Source organism: Calliphora vicina, chromosome 1 (assembly GCF_958450345.1).
Source record: "Calliphora vicina chromosome 1, idCalVici1.1, whole genome shotgun sequence".
NCBI lineage: Eukaryota > Metazoa > Arthropoda > Insecta > Diptera > Calliphoridae > Calliphora > Calliphora vicina.
In genome coordinates, this window is record NC_088780.1 from 110,439,341 (window position 1) to 110,456,980 (window position 17,640).

Genomic DNA, 17,640 nt, shown 5'->3' on the forward strand with positions numbered 1-17,640 from the left:
TGGCCAACAAATAAATTTAATTAATCTGTTAATTAAAAACGCACACCAAGGAAAATAATATATTTTATAAATTATTATAAAAACCGTCAAGTATTTGTAGATTGTTTTATTTTATAAACATATTTCTCTTTACTAAAAACAAATTCATTTAAAGCTAAAAATATAAATTACGCTTCATTTTAATAGTATTTTAAAAACGTGACCAAAATGGTTAAATAAATAATGCAGATGATGACTGTGACGATGGCGGTTGGTGGTAGTGATGTAGAAATATTCAGTTCTCCTAAATGGAGAGGGGATACTTAAATAGCTAGGAATTTATTTGCTTGCCCAGCCTATATATATATATTTATTTGTATTATTAGTACAATATTTATTGTTATTACGGGCATTATTGTGTATATTGTATAACAATGTAGACTAATAAATCTTTAACTTAAATGCATACATATTTTTAAGTACTTAAATCTCCCAAGAGAACTGGCAATAAATCATAGATTATTTCAGAAAATCATTTGCATGATAAATTTAAAATTAAACAATTGACATTTTGAAGTGTTTAAATAAAACGTACAGGAACATTGAAGTAATATTTATGTATAATAAGACGTACATAAAAAGGCTTAAGTGGTTTAGAAGTGTAGAATTTTAAAACAAACTCAATAATCTCTGATACCCACCCCCCAAAAGTAGTGAGAAAAAAATTGGTTCGATTTAACAAAAAAAATATGTATTTTTTATCAAATTAAATCTTTTGTGTATCCAGTTTCACTCCCTTTTGGAAAATGGAGTTTTAATGGAAAACTTTGAATATACAGTTGATCCGAAGTATATCCTTAAATGTATTGTCAGGCATAGGTTCCTAATTGGGAATATTTTATCGGGAAATTTGGGAATTTCTTAACAAATTTTCTTCTAAAATTTACAGTATTATTTCTGTACATATAAAACAATTTATTTTATTGACATTTTTGTAATTTCTCTATCATAATTGAAAAAATGACCGATGTCCAAATTAAATAAAATTTAAAATGTATTATTTACAATGTAAAATACTCTATATATTTGTTTAATTAAATACAAAAATAACTTGTATGTAGAGTTTTTTAGCGGCCTTAAAACAATGTTGGCTACCGTTACCGCTAAGATACCGCAATCGAAATAACTGTAGTTACCGTTACCAATATAATCGAATATACCGTTATGAAAATACTAATTTTTGATTTCGACTTTAAGTAGCTGAAATATTGATAATTTGTATTAGTTATTTAATTCAAGACGAAATTACAGATATCCTTACCGAAATAACTGCAATTACCGTTACCGAAATAATCCAAATTAGCATTACCATTACCTTTCTACCGTTTTGAATCGTTAGCCAACCTTGATTAAAAATATATAAATAAGCGAAATAAACAGTTTATTGTACTTCTGAAAACTTGTGTTTTCTAAGCTAGAGGTTATTGAATATAGTCCTTCGAAACATATTAAGCATTTTTTACAGATTAAACGGACCTCTTAAATCTATTAATCGGGCTTGTAGAATCCAATTATTGTCGGAATTAGTTTTGAAAACGACAAAAAAGACTTATGAAATCCAATGTAATTTTTGTTTAATCGATGAAGAATTTAATTCTACATCGAATATAAAACCGGTAACTTTCGATTTCACGAGACCAATGTACTTTTTCTATCGTTTTCAAAACCGATTCCGACATTGATTGGATTCTATGACAACCCCAAATAATATATTTTTATTTATTTGAAAAATTCTACTGGTTTTTATTAAACAATAATAAATAAACTGTTCAATTTAAAAACATCTCCTCTTAAAAGTGCAACAAAAAAGTTTCTTTAATTTCTCACAGTATGCTACGTGCAAATACGTTTCTATTTTTAGTAACGCCCACCTTACATATTTAAATTCAGCCTTTAAATACAAAACAAAAACTAATGTGTAAATATATTTATTTGTGAAAAATTACTGAAATTAACTAATGTTCATTCTATCAAATTTATCTTTATCAATCTCTGGCTCATAATAAATAAGGCAACAAAACAATTAATTAAACTTTTGTTCAAAGTCTTATAATAGATTAACTTGAGAGAAACTGTCTGTGTGTTTTTTCTCAATTGTAATTTTAAAACAATTTTGGAAAATAATTTCCTTTTTGAAATTAAAACTTTAAATCTTGATAATTAGAAATACTTTACTCTCGATTTATTTTGTAGCTAAAATAAATGTTTTTTAATTTTCCCCTATATACATGTAAGATTGTATAAAAGCACATACTGAAAGTTTTTATAGAATTTGTTAACGCTTCCCCTAACAACCATAAAAATTAATTAGCTGCTCAAAATTATTTGTAGTTAGCATACATACATATGTACATAACATGTCGGTCCAACTATAATAATTATTTTATCTTTTCATTTCTAATTCCTAAAACAAAAAGTGAAACTTTAACAATGATTCCTGTGATTCAGTGATTCCTGCCTACCCACGCACTCAATGACTGTGCATTAATTTTGTGTGTTCCTCTGGCCCTCAAATGCAACAACCATGGCAACCATTTTAATACTTTAATTTCTTTATTGCTCTTGAGTACGGACCATAAAAATTGGGAGAAAAGAAAAGTTTTCATGTACTCACACGTATATTTAAATAAAGTCGTTTAAATTTTGTGTTTTTCACTTGTTTCAGAATAAACAAATCGTAAATAAAATAATCATCCCATAAACAATTTGCGTTTGTTTTTATTAACATGTTTGTGTTTATGTTTGATTTTTTCGATCTTTTATTTGTTTATTTCTTTCTTTGGTCAAAAAAAAAAAAATAATAAAATGGAAGAGAATTTTGATCATGACTCATGAGAAGCAAGGGATCGAGTCAGAAGTCCATATCTATATTAACTCCTTTATTTTGTACAACACTTTAAAACTTTTTCCCATACTTAACATCACTTTCTTAGTTGTAAACCTGTAAATCTAAGTACATACATGTTACAGTTTGTTTTTGGGTCAAGGTATATTATTGATTACGATTGTTCCGTTACTTCAACCAATTCCACTCAAATGTCCTCCCTGATTAGGGTTTCAATGTTAACTAAAATTCTAGAAAAATAACATGTTAATAGAAATCCTTCTAGTTTCATAATTAGGCCAGCTCCAGAAATCATTTTAATGTCTGATTCATCTAGAAGTGATCTTGACATGAAGTTCTTACCATGAGTTCTTACTGCGACATATAAAATTATTTCTTTAACATTTCTGTTAATTCAAAGAGCAATACAAATGGTCTTAAATGGAGGAAAATAAAGAGCGAAAAATACGGTGGTTGACAATACAGTGGAAAGTATTCAATTAATAGGTCATAGGTAGGTAGGAATCCCGTTTTGACAAGACCACACCACTCGTCAGATCTAATGTCATTTACATCATAATGTATATCAGAATGTAGAGTTTGTTAGACCCAACCGTGAGATATCTCAGTAGGTCATTAAGTTTAGACACGGCTACCTCACCAAGGTTATTCAATATTTAGTTGCCCAGGAATTTATGCCTTTTAACATTAAGGGCTGGGCATTCGTAGAGTAGTTGGAAAATCGTTTCCTCTGATTCCCTATCCTTACAGCTAGGTAGTTTTCCAAACAAGTTCTATTATATCAAGTACTATTTATTATTTTGCAAAGGGGAACTTTTTCCTTCTTCTGATGGCACTTTTTTGATTTTTCTGAAATAATTGAACATGATGAGCACAATGTAAGTAGCGGGATAAATGCTAGTGTTTATATAAAATCGTAACTGGTATAGAGTATAATATGGTCGGGTATGCCCTGGCATACTATTTTATTTGTTTTATTAAACAGAACTTCGATGTAGTTTTTTTACTTTAATTTATTGCAGACAATTAAACAATCTCATTCTGATTCTTTAATTTTTCAAGCAAATACCCATACCGACTACTTTATTCATGTTATTTTTATTTAAAATGAAAAACCATGTTTTTTAACACAAATCCAATTTGCAATACTAATTACGATTTTTCTCATTTTTCTATTACAGATCAATAATAAATAAATTACTTCCAATCAACTGAGTATTGGCAAATACAATAAATATTGTTGCAATACAAAAAAATCTAACGAGTTAAACACAAATCAAGTAAAATAGACCCAACAATTTTTCATAAGCGACACCTGTAATTGAAAGGCATCAGAAAACAAAACACACTAACGGTTAAAAATCAAAAAAGAGACTATTACAAAACATATATATAAACAAATCTAAATTGAGCAGACGTCAAAAACACTTGATGCAAATTAAAACAAAACAATTCTAAAAAAACAGCAAACATTAACACAACAATTGCTCAACTCGAAAAGATAAATGTTTGTGTCAGCGCCATCTATAAAACAAACATACAATAGCAAACAGCATATAACTTGTAGAAGAAAAACGGATGTAATTGATTGACAATTGATTGATTTCCTGCTGTTTCCGTTATAAATAATAGTAAAATAAAAAACCGCTAAACAAAACAATACAAAAATAATTTCTCATTAATAACACAGAATTATTGGCCAAATAAAAACAGTTTGTCACCACCATCATCTTTATAGACATCACAAATAGTTTACACGTTTTTTTAACCACTCAGACGTCATCATCAGCAACAAACAATAACAACAAAAAACACAATATTTTACGTCTAAATTTTTGCCAAACGTTTTTACCAAAATTCAACAAAATTTTCAATTTTCCACAAATTTCATTTGGCATCAAAAATTTCTCAACATCATGATTGGTCGTTTATTTCGGGCACATGGCGAATTTTGTGCATCACATCCATGGGAGGTTATTGTAGCATTGCTTACGGTGACAGCATGTATGCTGACAGTTGATAAGCAACAATATATAACCACCACATCAGATGCTGGTGGAGGTGGTGGCAGCAGTAGTAGCAGTCTGCCGCCTTCTTCTGCCACATCTAGTCGACATCGTCCATGTCATGGCTGGACACAATCGTGTGAAGGTCTAGAGGCTGAATATAATGCAGCCGATGTTATTGTCATGACAATAGTTCGATGTGCTGCCGTACTCTACTGTTACTATCAATTTTGTAGTCTACACAAATTGGGCTCCAAATATATACTGGGTAAGTTGTCGTTGATGTTAAGTATTGACATAAGAAATATTGAAATTTTATGAGGAACTGAACATATTTTTAAGTAAAACTTTTCAATTCTTATATTAACTTGGAATTAATTGATTTAATTTGTGATTAATTCACTAAAATCTTAATTTCTTTTCATAAAACCATTCCCGAAGAACTAAATCTTATTTATTTAAGCTTATTTTCCCCGGTTTGCTTTATGAGTAGGGCTCCTAATTCCGTATGACAAAATAATCTGTTTTCCCCTGATTTTTTTTAATAATAAATTAAGACAAAAACAAATAAACAACTGTCACCTTGTAGTCAGCTACTTAATTATTTTGTAAATGGCAGCAACATCGTAACCAGCTGACAGTATAATTACTATTATTTGCCCTAAATATCCTTCGAAGTTTTAATTTCAGTTAAAATTTCAATTTGTATTAAGTCGACCTACTACAAAAGTTAATTTTCCTGTTTTAAATAAACATTTTTCTGTTTTTGTCACACAGAGAAAATAGTTTTAGTTGTGATAACTGAACTTATTTTTAATCAAATCATTCATTCAAAATTACCATATTTTTGGTTTTGGCTGAAAAATTTTAGTTGGGGTGATCAAAATTATGTTATTCGAATCCTAATTCTTTTATGGAAACTGATTTTCTGTTGCTAGTATCTAAAAGTCTATGGATACAATGGAAATTTAGTTTAGATTGGCAACATCTGATTTATCTGTGAAGATATAATATTGTAACTTTAGAGTGAAAACTTATAAAGGAATTCCCGAAGTTTACTGGGAATTTCTTAAAAAAATAATCCGGCCATTTTCCTGATTAGAAACCCTATTCATGAGCTAATGTACCACAATTTTGCTCAATAGAATGTTTTTAAGTTAAGGCAACTAAAATGTACTGCATTTTAGAGTTTTCGATGACACAGGTGAACACAATACATATTCCCTTCAGCAGAGTATATATAATATTGCCATTCCGTTTGTGTTTTTTTACAACATTCATAAATTATAAATATTCTGGGTCCTTCTATATAGCGAGTCGATTTAGCGATGTCCATGTCGTGTGTTGTTTGAAATAGGTTTTCCAAAGCTACAGATAATTCGAAACCCACATCAATATAAAAATTAAGTTTTGAAAGCTTTCAGATAAATATGTCAGAAATATTTTTTGAATTGTGTTGAAGGATCAATTTGGTATAAAAAGTCAGAAAAATCGGCTCATAAATTGCACACACAAATTAACTTTTGATGCTCTAAGATAATAATCTAGTAGAAATACTTTCTGAATTGTTTGTGTAGCAGGAATCATAAAAAATGGGTTAACCGCATTGAAATGCTGCTGTGTTCAAAATAGCGCCAATAAATTTTTAATTTTTTATATTTGGATTGGATTAATATTTATTGAAGAAAATGTAAATCTAGACAAATATTTTCAACTGTCAACAGTTTTCGTTCAGTGTATTTTTTTACACATATTTCTCTTGTTTGAAATTGTTTTCAGTTGTTTGCTCTAAAAGGTTTTCGTCGTACAGACTCGAATACATTTAGATTTATGTTGATATGTACGAGTATCTGTTTCTATTGTTGTGATTGTCATAGACTGCGGTTTGTAGATACATGTTGTATAACATTCTTTCAAAGTTATCATTCATTCATTCATTCATTTTTTTATTTTTCCTTATTCACAGTTTTCAAACATTCATTGTATGTACATAATTGTTTTGTTGAGTATTCTGAACTTTTTTCTTTTCATTCAACTATAAAAAAAGTTAGATTTTTTTTTTGTCATGTCATCATGAATCTACTGTTGCAAGTATAGGTCAGATTTTCAGTTGATAATAAGCATGAATATTTCATCTGACCCTTGGTTGGATGATTGGCTGTGTTTATCATTCTCTTTTTTTAATTTGCATCAAAATGTATAGAATTGAAATTGAGAATGTTGCCTTTATTATATAAGTATTTATAATATACGTACGTACAAATGTACATTAGGGTGGTCCCAAATAAAATTTTGTGGATGTTCCCAACTCAAACAAAATCATTCGAAGATACCGTGATTTTTTTTCATATTTATTGTTTTCAATACCGTGTCTGAAATTATCTTGGAAGTTCAAAAATATTCGTACTTTTGTAATTATTACATATAATTAATTAAAATATAATATATAATTAAAATTGTGAATCAGCACGAAATCTGATCTGCATTGAAAGTCTATTTCAAAGACCTTTCACTTTATATCAATATCTCAAAGGTTTATTTCATTAGCTTTTTAAGAAATATGAAAAAAAAGTCATAAAAACCATTTATATGGACTCTTTTAGCTCACCAAATATTGATATCATGACAAACATTCTGAGAAATTTTCTCATTACCGACACCTTGTTTTTTTTCTTCATACCAACAGGACCATCCTAATGTACATATATGTATGCATTTTAGTAAATACATATTCAGTTTAATATTATTCTTGGAAGATAATTAATTCATTTCTTCAATGATTGTTTGGTTTTGGGATTTTTTCTTTTTAATTTTGTATATTTTTTGGATTGTTTGTAAAGTTAATTGAAATTGTAAAGACTTCCTCTTTCGTGATTGTCAGTATTGTTTACTGCAAAATGCAAAATACCGTAAAGGTAATAATAATATGAATCTGACATTGAAAAAATGCAAAATGGTTTTAGTTTTAGGTATTTAAAAAAAATATAGTGTTAATTTGCAGCACCTGTAAAGTATAGCAGGGAAATTGTTTCTTTTTAGATTCATTATTATTCTGTAAACTAAATATGTATAATAACTAATAATAATTCTATGATTACATTACAACATTAGTAAAATTTTGTTTATTTATTTTGAATATGTAAAAAATATGAATATGAATATGTAAAAAAATGTCAAGGTAATATGATGATTATGTTGGTTTTTTTTTGGTTTGGTTTGTTAGTTATTAAGTGCTAATATCTTAAATCAATACACTTCATAAAATGGTATGTGCCACCATGGTATTTTGTTCGATAAATATTCTGTCATAATGAGAAAATACGTCTTTATCACATCAATGATATTATTACCTGTGTTACAATGATAACAAGCTTTTAATGCCAATCTATACAAACAGCCAGAAAGGTAAACGTACGTACGCAAATCATTTTTGAGTGCCTAATATTAAAGATGTTTTTGTGTTTTTTTTTCAAACTCGTTTCCATCAAGCTTGACAGAATGTTTATTCAATATGAATTATAGGATTTTTTTTTAATATTTTATTATGTAATAACGATCTAATCTTAAATGTTAGCAGTACAGACATAGTAATACATAGTTATAAACAGTGAAGAGTAAAAAGTGTACATGTTTAGGAACAAACATAGTTTGAACAAGTAAGAGTTATACCCACCATCAATATAAAACGGGCACCGAATATTTTAGATTTTATTTAAATAGTGAGTAAACACCCGCGAATTTTTTGATTTTTTTAGGATCATGAAAATCATTATAGTCCTACTTAAATCTTTTTTTTCACAACCGAATTTATTATTCAACTCAATCTCCAACAAACCGAAACATTAAAATTTTAATCGATGAATAAATTTTAGGATTTTCATTATCTTAAAAAATATCAAATATTTTTTGGCGTATACTCTGTTTTGAGGCTCACTGTATGTAAATACATTAATCTGGTTCATACGATTTGGTTATATTTTAATATTTTCTATTACTATAAAATATCAGTGGTTAGAAAAATAATTTTCTCTAGAAGCTTAGATTTATTGCAAATGTTTAAAAAACAGTTTTTAAATAGGGAATTTTTTTAAGATATCGAAAAAAGTACCATTATTTACCCAATTTTACAACTTTCAATCGATTTCCGGCACATGTTCTAGTTATCCGATAGCACTTAAATTTTGCAGTATTTAGTTTTATCTACTAATGAACAAAATAAGACCCATACAAAGCAAATCTATTTTTAAGGGCATGTCTAGTATACACTTTATAGAATTTTGACCGATTACATAAGGAATCTTACTGGTTTGTGACATAATGAACAGATATTTTAACATTTCCAAATAATTAATAAAACTGCAAAGAACTAAGCCTGAAGTTTAAAAATATTTGTAAAATAAAGCTGTTTCTCAGTAGCAACTCCAGAGTTTTATATATCTAGATTGGGTTATTTAAATGAAAAATATGGTGTGAATATAAAACATTTTGAAATATTTAGTCACTTTTAATTTTTTTTTTTTGTTAAATTCTGAAGTCTAAAAGTATGGAAAAAAGGGTAATTAAAGCCACATTTGCCTTTCACAGTACAAAATATGTACTAAGTACTAGAACATCATTGATTCAATATAATTTTTTTGCGAGTTTGTCCTTTATATAATAATGATTATTAAAAAACGCAAAAGGTACTAATAAATTAGACCTTCCTTGGATGTAAACATAGTTTATTTTCTCGTTTTTGTTTATTTGTTGTTGCTATAATGGTTATGGTAAATATGAATCGATGATTGGATTAATTTTTAATAAAAAAAAAACTATAAACTAATTCAATTTAATATTGACTTTATTATGTTAAAGGCCGCAGTCATACACGATTGATTATAAGAGCCAACTACATACATGCTAACAGTGTATTGACCTTGTTAAAAAAACAACAGCAACAATGATACCAACAAAAAATATAATAAATAAATAAATTAGAAAATAAAGCAAAAGGTAGATTTTTATTTGGAAAATTTTTAAATATTTGTATTAAATAAGATTTATTCAGAAATTTAAATAAGGCAATTATTTAATGAAAACAAAAAACACGATTGAAGATGAAATGAAGAAAATAAATACATTTAGTTTTATTGACATATAAATGTCAGCATCCATACACACCTATGCACATTTAATGTTTACATTCAATTAGAAATACGCATATATATTTACATATGTATGTATCTGTATATGTATACAAAAAAACTTGCTATGATTTTGAAATTTTTATTAAATATTTTTTTTAACCACCAACTGATGTTGTACGTGACGCGATCAACATATGTAAATTCATACACACTTGAATTGTGTAGTTCAGAAATACCTTCATATACATGCATATATTTTCTTATGATTATACTACAGGATAAAGTAGTTAGTAATTTTGTGTATTAACCGGATGAATTATTGCTGGCAAACTAATTTTGCCAGATTATGGGATCATGTATTAACATGTCACACGAAAGAAATATCTACGGTCCTCCTAACCAAAAAATAAGTTTACTTCATTTAAATGATACCATTGAGAAATAATATAAAACAAGTAAGAGAAATATATTCGGCTGTGCCGAATCTTATATACTCTTCACAAAATTATACTTTGAAATAAAAACTTTAAATATTTTTATGTGAACAAAATTTATTTTTTTTAAATTTTTTGGAAATTGTTTTTTAAATTTTTAAAAAAAAATATTTTTTAGTTTTTTAATATTTAGTAAAAAAAAATTTGTTAGTGAAAAAAAAATCGGGTTAAAAAATATTTTTAAAAGGTCTTTGAAATATCTATCTTATTAGGGCCATTATTACAACTTGCGGTTATAGTTAAAGTTACCTTTAAGGGTACCTTTTTCTATTGCTTAAAGTTACCTTTAACTATAACGGCAAGTTATAGTTAAAGGTAACTTTAGTAGTTTTTTCTTTATATCTCAGCCATTTGTGGAACGATTTTCTCGATTGATGTATGAATCGTGTATGTAAGTTATTTTGGGGCTTCGGAAAGTTGATTTCAACACACAGACGGACATGGCTATATCGACTCCGCTATTATAACGATCCAGAATATATATACTTTGTGGGGTCGCAAATGAAAAATGTAGAAATTACAAACGGAATGACAAACTTATATATACCCTTGCCAATCATGGTGAAGGGTATAAAAATAGATTGATTTACGGTTTAACAAATACAACATATGTATATGTACATACTTTGTTTTTAACATAATATAAATAAAGTGAATTCTTAAAATTTGATTATTCTTATCAGTTGTCCCAAATGGTTTTTCAGGGAATTTTTAAACATTTTCTTACTAATAGAAATTAACTTAAATTTCTCTAGCTACCCGGGAATAACCACTGTAAACAAAAATAATCAGTCCTACATCGCGTTTTCCAAATAATAAATTTCTTAATAGTTCCTATAATGACAAAAAATAAAAGACATCCCTGTAATTTCCGGAATATATTTTATATCGCTGGCTTAACATGCAAAGGCTCTAAGTCCACTTTTTTTAGAAATTGAGATTTTAATGCAGTAATGTACAATAAGTAAAAATACATTGATTGCAAAGAAAAAACTTGGAGTTATCTCGCATTTTGTTGTTGTTTTGTAGTGATGAGCAAAAGCGCTTAGTCCAATTTAACACAATTTATCACAAGAAAAAGCTCTAAGTCCCTATAAAAAGTACAGTTTAACCATTTCTGTCAAATTGTTCAATGACATGTATTAAAACAAGTAATAAAAAATGGTCGATCATGCCCAAACATTTCTTTCTTTTAAAATTTAAAAAAGTAATTTTCGGAAGAGGGTCTTATTTGGGAGCTATAACTAATCAAAGTGATTTTTGGAAGCGGGGCCTATATGGGAGCTATGACTAATTATAGACCGATCGGCATGAAAAAAATAAATTTTTCTAAATTGTTTTTTCTTCAAGTTTTTTAAATTTTTTTAAAATTATTAATGATAAACAAGTATATATATCCTTCTTAAAAAAGTTTTTCCAAATTTTTTTTTTAATTTTTTTAATTTTTTTTTTAAATTTTTAATTAGTAAAATTTTAAAAGTTAAAAAAATTGAATTAGGCCATTTTCTATATAAATATGATCAGGCCTGTCACACATTTCGTCCGATAGATTTTATTTTAGCTTCTTCAAATTTAAATTTCAAAGGTTATTAATTCTAGTTGTTAAGGGTGACCGAAAGACGAGATGATAGTGCCCTGGACTATCAGTGTAAGTTTAGAGGCTTCCATTCCAAAACAAGTTTTAAAAAATTTACCCATTTCTACACCTTTTTTTTATTAAACCAAATACTACTAGTGGTTTTCAAGTTTTTTTTAATTAAGATGCCTGTAACATAATGTTGTATGTACTTCAAAGTATAATTTAATAATTTTGGAATGTTTTAAAAATGTGCAATTTCAGCAAAACAAAAAAGTTTTTTTTTTTGAACATAGTACTGTTGCAAAGGGGCTTTTCAAAATTCGACCTAATTGAAGTAAATTGTGCTAAACATCCAAGCAAAACCAATTTTTTGCTTTCGTTTTTTTTTTGGTTGTTGTTCGATTGTGTATCTGGTGATTCTGTTAAGCTGCCTGCCATCCATGGTAACCCATCATATTGAAGGTCACTGTTAAAAAACACAACCAAATACACACTTTTGTACAGATGCGCAATAGGGTGGCCCCGTTTGTATGCAGCAAAAATTTGATGTTCTTAACTAAAATTAAAGTTTAGTTTGTTTGCGGATACCATTCCTCATTGTCCTGGGTTCTGGATTTTACCATAGTATTATTTAAAGTAATTAGTTTAAATTAAAACCTCATACAAATTTACCGACACGTTTTTATTCGTTTTTCTAAATTTAATATTTTTCGAATAGAACTTGAAAATTATTGAAAACTTATTTTATCACAAAAGAAATATCAAAGTAATTTCATCAGTTCTCCATTGATATATAACACTTTATAATTCCATTGGGGTATAAACCAAATATTTCAGTTTAACTAAAATACTTGCTTACATGTTTCACGCAAACAAATTTTATTTATTTGTCATGATTTCTTTGTAATTAAAATGTTTTATGTTTTTATTTATTTTATGCGATAAATGAAAAAATGTGGTTATTACATTATAGGAAGTTTATTGTTCTACGATAAAGGGTGTTTATTTAATCCCGGTAGAACATACACTCGTGAAAACCTGCAACTTAAAAGTTTTCTTTTTTCTCTGGGTGTACGAAAGGTCTAACTGGCAAACGAACTGTCATACTGCGCTCATTTTTTGCCATTATCATCAGTATACTCTGGAAATTCATCATGAATAGATTGATGCTTGAACAATGCTATCAAATTACGGCCAGAAATGCTCGAAAACCTGGTCCAAAATTGAATAAGAAAGAAAATAGGTTTCGACTAATTCAAATAAAAATTTAAGTTGGGAACATCCAAACTTTTTTTGGGGCCACCCTAATGTACATATGTACATTGTAAATTTATGTAAGTTGTAAATATTTAAGACCGGTCTTTAGTTTAAATCCTTATTGTTGTACAAGTAACTGGTGAGTAACGTAATATTAAATAACGGCCATAAATACGAGTATTTTGAAGTTTAATGGTATGTTTGTTTGTATGACGTTTTAACAATTTAAATGTAATATAAAGAAATGTAATATAAAATGAAAAAAATTCACACCTTTTTTTTTAGCTCATTAATGGTCAATTGAAATTGAAATTACTATTTATAATGAAAGTATTTTTTACAATAAAAATATGTGTTGAATGTCAAATTAGCAAGTAATAGGAACGGCAAAAGAGAGTTGGTGTAAAAATATGCATATTGGCAATAAATACATACATATGTATGTATGTATATTAGTGTTGTATTTTTGGAATTTCGAGTAGTGCGATTCGGATCATTGCGACATTTTTAATAACTATGAGAGTTTGAGTCAAATAGAATAACGTTAATACGTGCCGAAGGTGGGTTTAAAAAGAGAAAATGTTAATGTTTTGCAAAAATAATAAGATTTTAACTATAAGATATCGCATTTATACAGAATTATATTTCTAAAAATATATAATACTTAGTCAAAAATTAGCTTTTAAATCATTAATCCAAATTCAATGAATAGAAAATATATAATAGCGATTTCTATTATTTTCATTTCAGGCATTGCTGGATTATTTACTGTATTCTCTAGTTTTATATTCACAACGACAATAATCAAGTTCCTAGGCAGTGATATTTCAGACTTAAAGTGAGTAAATTCTATAACTAACCTAGTAAACATTAGCTTATGCAATATTTTTTCTTAATTCCTTTACAGAGATGCTTTATTTTTCCTATTGCTACTCATTGATCTATCGAATTCGGGTACACTGGCTCAGTTAGCTTTAGCCGGTACCAATCAAGCTGAAGTTACAAATAATATAGCTCGTGGCTTAGAACTGTTAGGTCCAGCGATTTCACTGGATACAATTGTAGAAACTTTGGTGATTGGTGTTGGTACTCTGTCGGGTGTTCAACGTTTGGAGGTTTTGTGCACCTTTGCCGTCATGTCGGTCATTGTGAATTATGTTGTATTTATGACATTCTATCCGGCGTGCCTATCTTTGATTTTGGATTTGTCACGCAATGGCATGGATATGTCATTGGTTAGAGCTAAAGCCAAAGATTCCATACTGTTAAAGGCATTAAACGAAGAGGAACAGAAGAACAATCCTGTAGTGCAACGTGTTAAAATTATAATGACCACTGGCCTAATGATTGTACACATTTACAGTCGCATGGTATTTTCGAATAGTGAATACGAAAGTGTTGACAAGACTTTGACACCAAAATTGAATCTGAATGTTAATAACAATCGAACGGAATCGGGAGAATTGAGTGATTTAATAATAAAGTAAGTATTGTTTAAACTATAACTAACAAAATCATGCAATTCTATTGTAATTAACATTGTATGTATGTTTATCAGTGACCTACATATATGTATAAATATTTATATTTCCATTCTCTTGTATAATTCCAGATGGCTGACAATGAGTGCCGATCAAATTGTGATACTTATACTTCTCATAGCATTGGTAATAAAATTCATATTTTTCGAAAATAATTTACATGATCAATTACGACAATCGACTGTTGTTACAATTGCGGCCAAGTCTTCGCAGACTCAACCACTTGAAGCGCTAAATTCCAATATGGAAACAACACTTGAAACCAAAAATATGGAATCAATGCAACATCAACAGCACAACAATACAACCACTATAACTCCCTGTCCATCATCATTATTGCTTACATCTGCTAAATCTGTGCCAGCAATAGCACCTCCATCACGTATACCCTTGTTTACCATAGAAGAATCAAATACAGCAAACGCTGCTACACAAACAGACTACGATTTAATTGATGGTAATCGCAGAGGCAGCGATTCTGCCGAATTGATACCTTTAAGTGAATGTAATCAATTGTCGAAATTACGTCCGCCACGCTCCTTGGAAGAATGCTTGGAAATACTGAATTCCACAGAAGAGGGTGGTGGGCCGGCAAATCTTAGCGATGAAGAAATTATCAATATTGTTAATGCTGGTGGTCAATACTGTCCTTTGCATAAAATCGAATCGGTTATAGATGATGCGGTCAGAGGTGTTAAGATAAGACGTCACATTATAAGTGGACGTGCCAAACTGCCTGTTGAACGTTTAGAATGTCTTCCATATAAACATTTTGACTATAAGCGTGTTATGAACGCTTGTTGTGAAAATGTTTTGGGCTATGTGCCCATACCAGTTGGTTATGCTGGTCCTTTGCTATTGGATGGTGCAAAATATTTCGTACCCATGGCCACAACTGAGGGTGCTTTAGTGGCCTCCACCAATCGCGGTTGCAAAGCTTTATCTATCAGGGGTGTTACGTCGTACGTCGAAGATGTTGGCATGACCCGAGCTCCTTGTGTGCGTTTTTCCAGCGTGAGTCGTGCGGCTGAGGCGAAAATATGGATTAACGAAGAACAGAACTATAAGCGTATTAAAGCGGAATTTGATTCTACTTCGCGTTTTGGTCGACTCAAAGAATGTCACATTGCCATGGATGGTCCCCAACTGTATATACGTTTCGTGGCTTTGACGGGTGATGCCATGGGCATGAATATGGTTTCAAAGGGTGCTGAGATGGCATTGAAGTGTATAAAACGTGAATTCCCCGATATGCAAATTATCTCACTTAGTGGCAATTTCTGTTGTGACAAAAAGCCTGCGGCAATAAATTGGATTAAGGGTCGGGGTAAACGTGTGGTCACCGAATGTATAATACCAGCAGCTACACTACGAAGTGTGTTGAAAACAGACGCTAAAACATTGGTGGAGTGCAATAAATTGAAGAATATGGGTGGCAGTGCTATGGCGGGCAGTATAGGAGGTGGGTTTTTAAAATATTTATTTTTTGTTTTTGTTCTGAAAAATACACATTTGTTGTATAAATATACTTTTGTTGTACATCTTCATCTCAATACTATTTTATTATAAAATTTTAGGCAATAACGCTCATGCCGCCAACATGGTTACAGCTGTTTTCCTGGCCACTGGCCAAGATCCAGCACAAAACGTTACATCCAGTAATTGTTCGACTGGTATGGAATGCTGGGGTGAAAATAGTGAAGATTTATACATGACCTGCACAATGCCCTCCCTGGAGGTGGGTACAGTTGGTGGCGGTACTGGTTTACCCGGACAAAGTGCTTGTCTAGAGATGTTGGGCGTTAGGGGAGCCAATGTCGCGCATCCCGGTGAGAATGCCAAGAAATTGGCACAAATTGTATGTGCCACCGTAATGGCAGGGGAATTAAGTCTTATGGCCGCGTTGGTCAATAGCGATCTAGTCAAGAGTCACATGAGGCATAATAGGTACGTAAGAGAAAAAATAAGAAATTGATTTTGGAAAATAAATTAATTATATTTTTTATTTTCTTTTTTACTAAACCTTTTACAGATCCTCAATAGCTGTAAGCACAAAACTGAATACTAACAATGCAAATAATCCATTAAATGTGACAGTTTCCAGTTGCAGTAAAATAAGCTAAAATTTAAACGATTCTCTTGCAAAGAATTACTATTTTAATATAATGATAAATATAATTTCAAAATGCTATTTACTACCTCTTGATTTTTTATATTTTATAAATTAAACAAACTACAAAAAAATAATAATAAAGTTTTAATATAAAATTAACAAAACCTGAAAAAATCTCGTAATTTTTATAAAAAAAAGAAATGGCGCCAAATTTAAGTGAACAATTCTATTTATAAAATAAACTGTATTTCAAACAAGTAAAAATTGCATTTACTTGCCAATTTATACTGTATACATACTAACATTATGCAAAATGTGTGACGAAATCCTTAAGTTAAATTAAATGATTTAATCTATTAAACTAAATTCAAAACTATAAAATAATATGTTCAAAAATAACATCCCAAAGGCGTTATTATAAAATTAATAATCTTTTTTAAATAAGAAATATATATACTTAAACAAATACTACATATATAAATTAGAAATAAAAAATAAAAAACTGTTTTTAAAACAACAACCAATTAAATCAATGTGTGCACGCACAATCTTATGAATTAAATAAATAAATATCTTAATGGTAGACCAACCTATCTATGTACGAGTATATTTGCTAATTGTTGATAAAAAAAACTAAAAT

At 29.2% G+C, this 17,640-nt stretch overlaps 1 protein-coding gene across 2 annotated transcripts in view; it reads left to right on the forward strand.

Moving 5' to 3' along the window:
- Hmgcr (HMG coenzyme A reductase) overlaps positions 1-17,141 on the forward strand; it is a 65,481-nt gene extending 48,340 nt beyond the window's left edge. For both annotated transcript variants that reach the window (XM_065515499.1, XM_065515500.1), the window contains 6 exons: positions 4,066-5,158; positions 14,097-14,184; positions 14,254-14,829; positions 14,959-16,349; positions 16,465-16,834; positions 16,920-17,141. In XM_065515499.1, the coding sequence (XP_065371571.1) occupies positions 4,801-5,158; positions 14,097-14,184; positions 14,254-14,829; positions 14,959-16,349; positions 16,465-16,834; positions 16,920-17,010 (2,874 nt within the window). In that variant the 5' untranslated portion in view covers positions 4,066-4,800 and the 3' untranslated portion in view covers positions 17,011-17,141. The remainder of the gene's footprint in view (positions 1-4,065; positions 5,159-14,096; positions 14,185-14,253; positions 14,830-14,958; positions 16,350-16,464; positions 16,835-16,919) is intronic.
- The last annotated feature ends 499 nt before the right edge of the window (positions 17,142-17,640 follow it).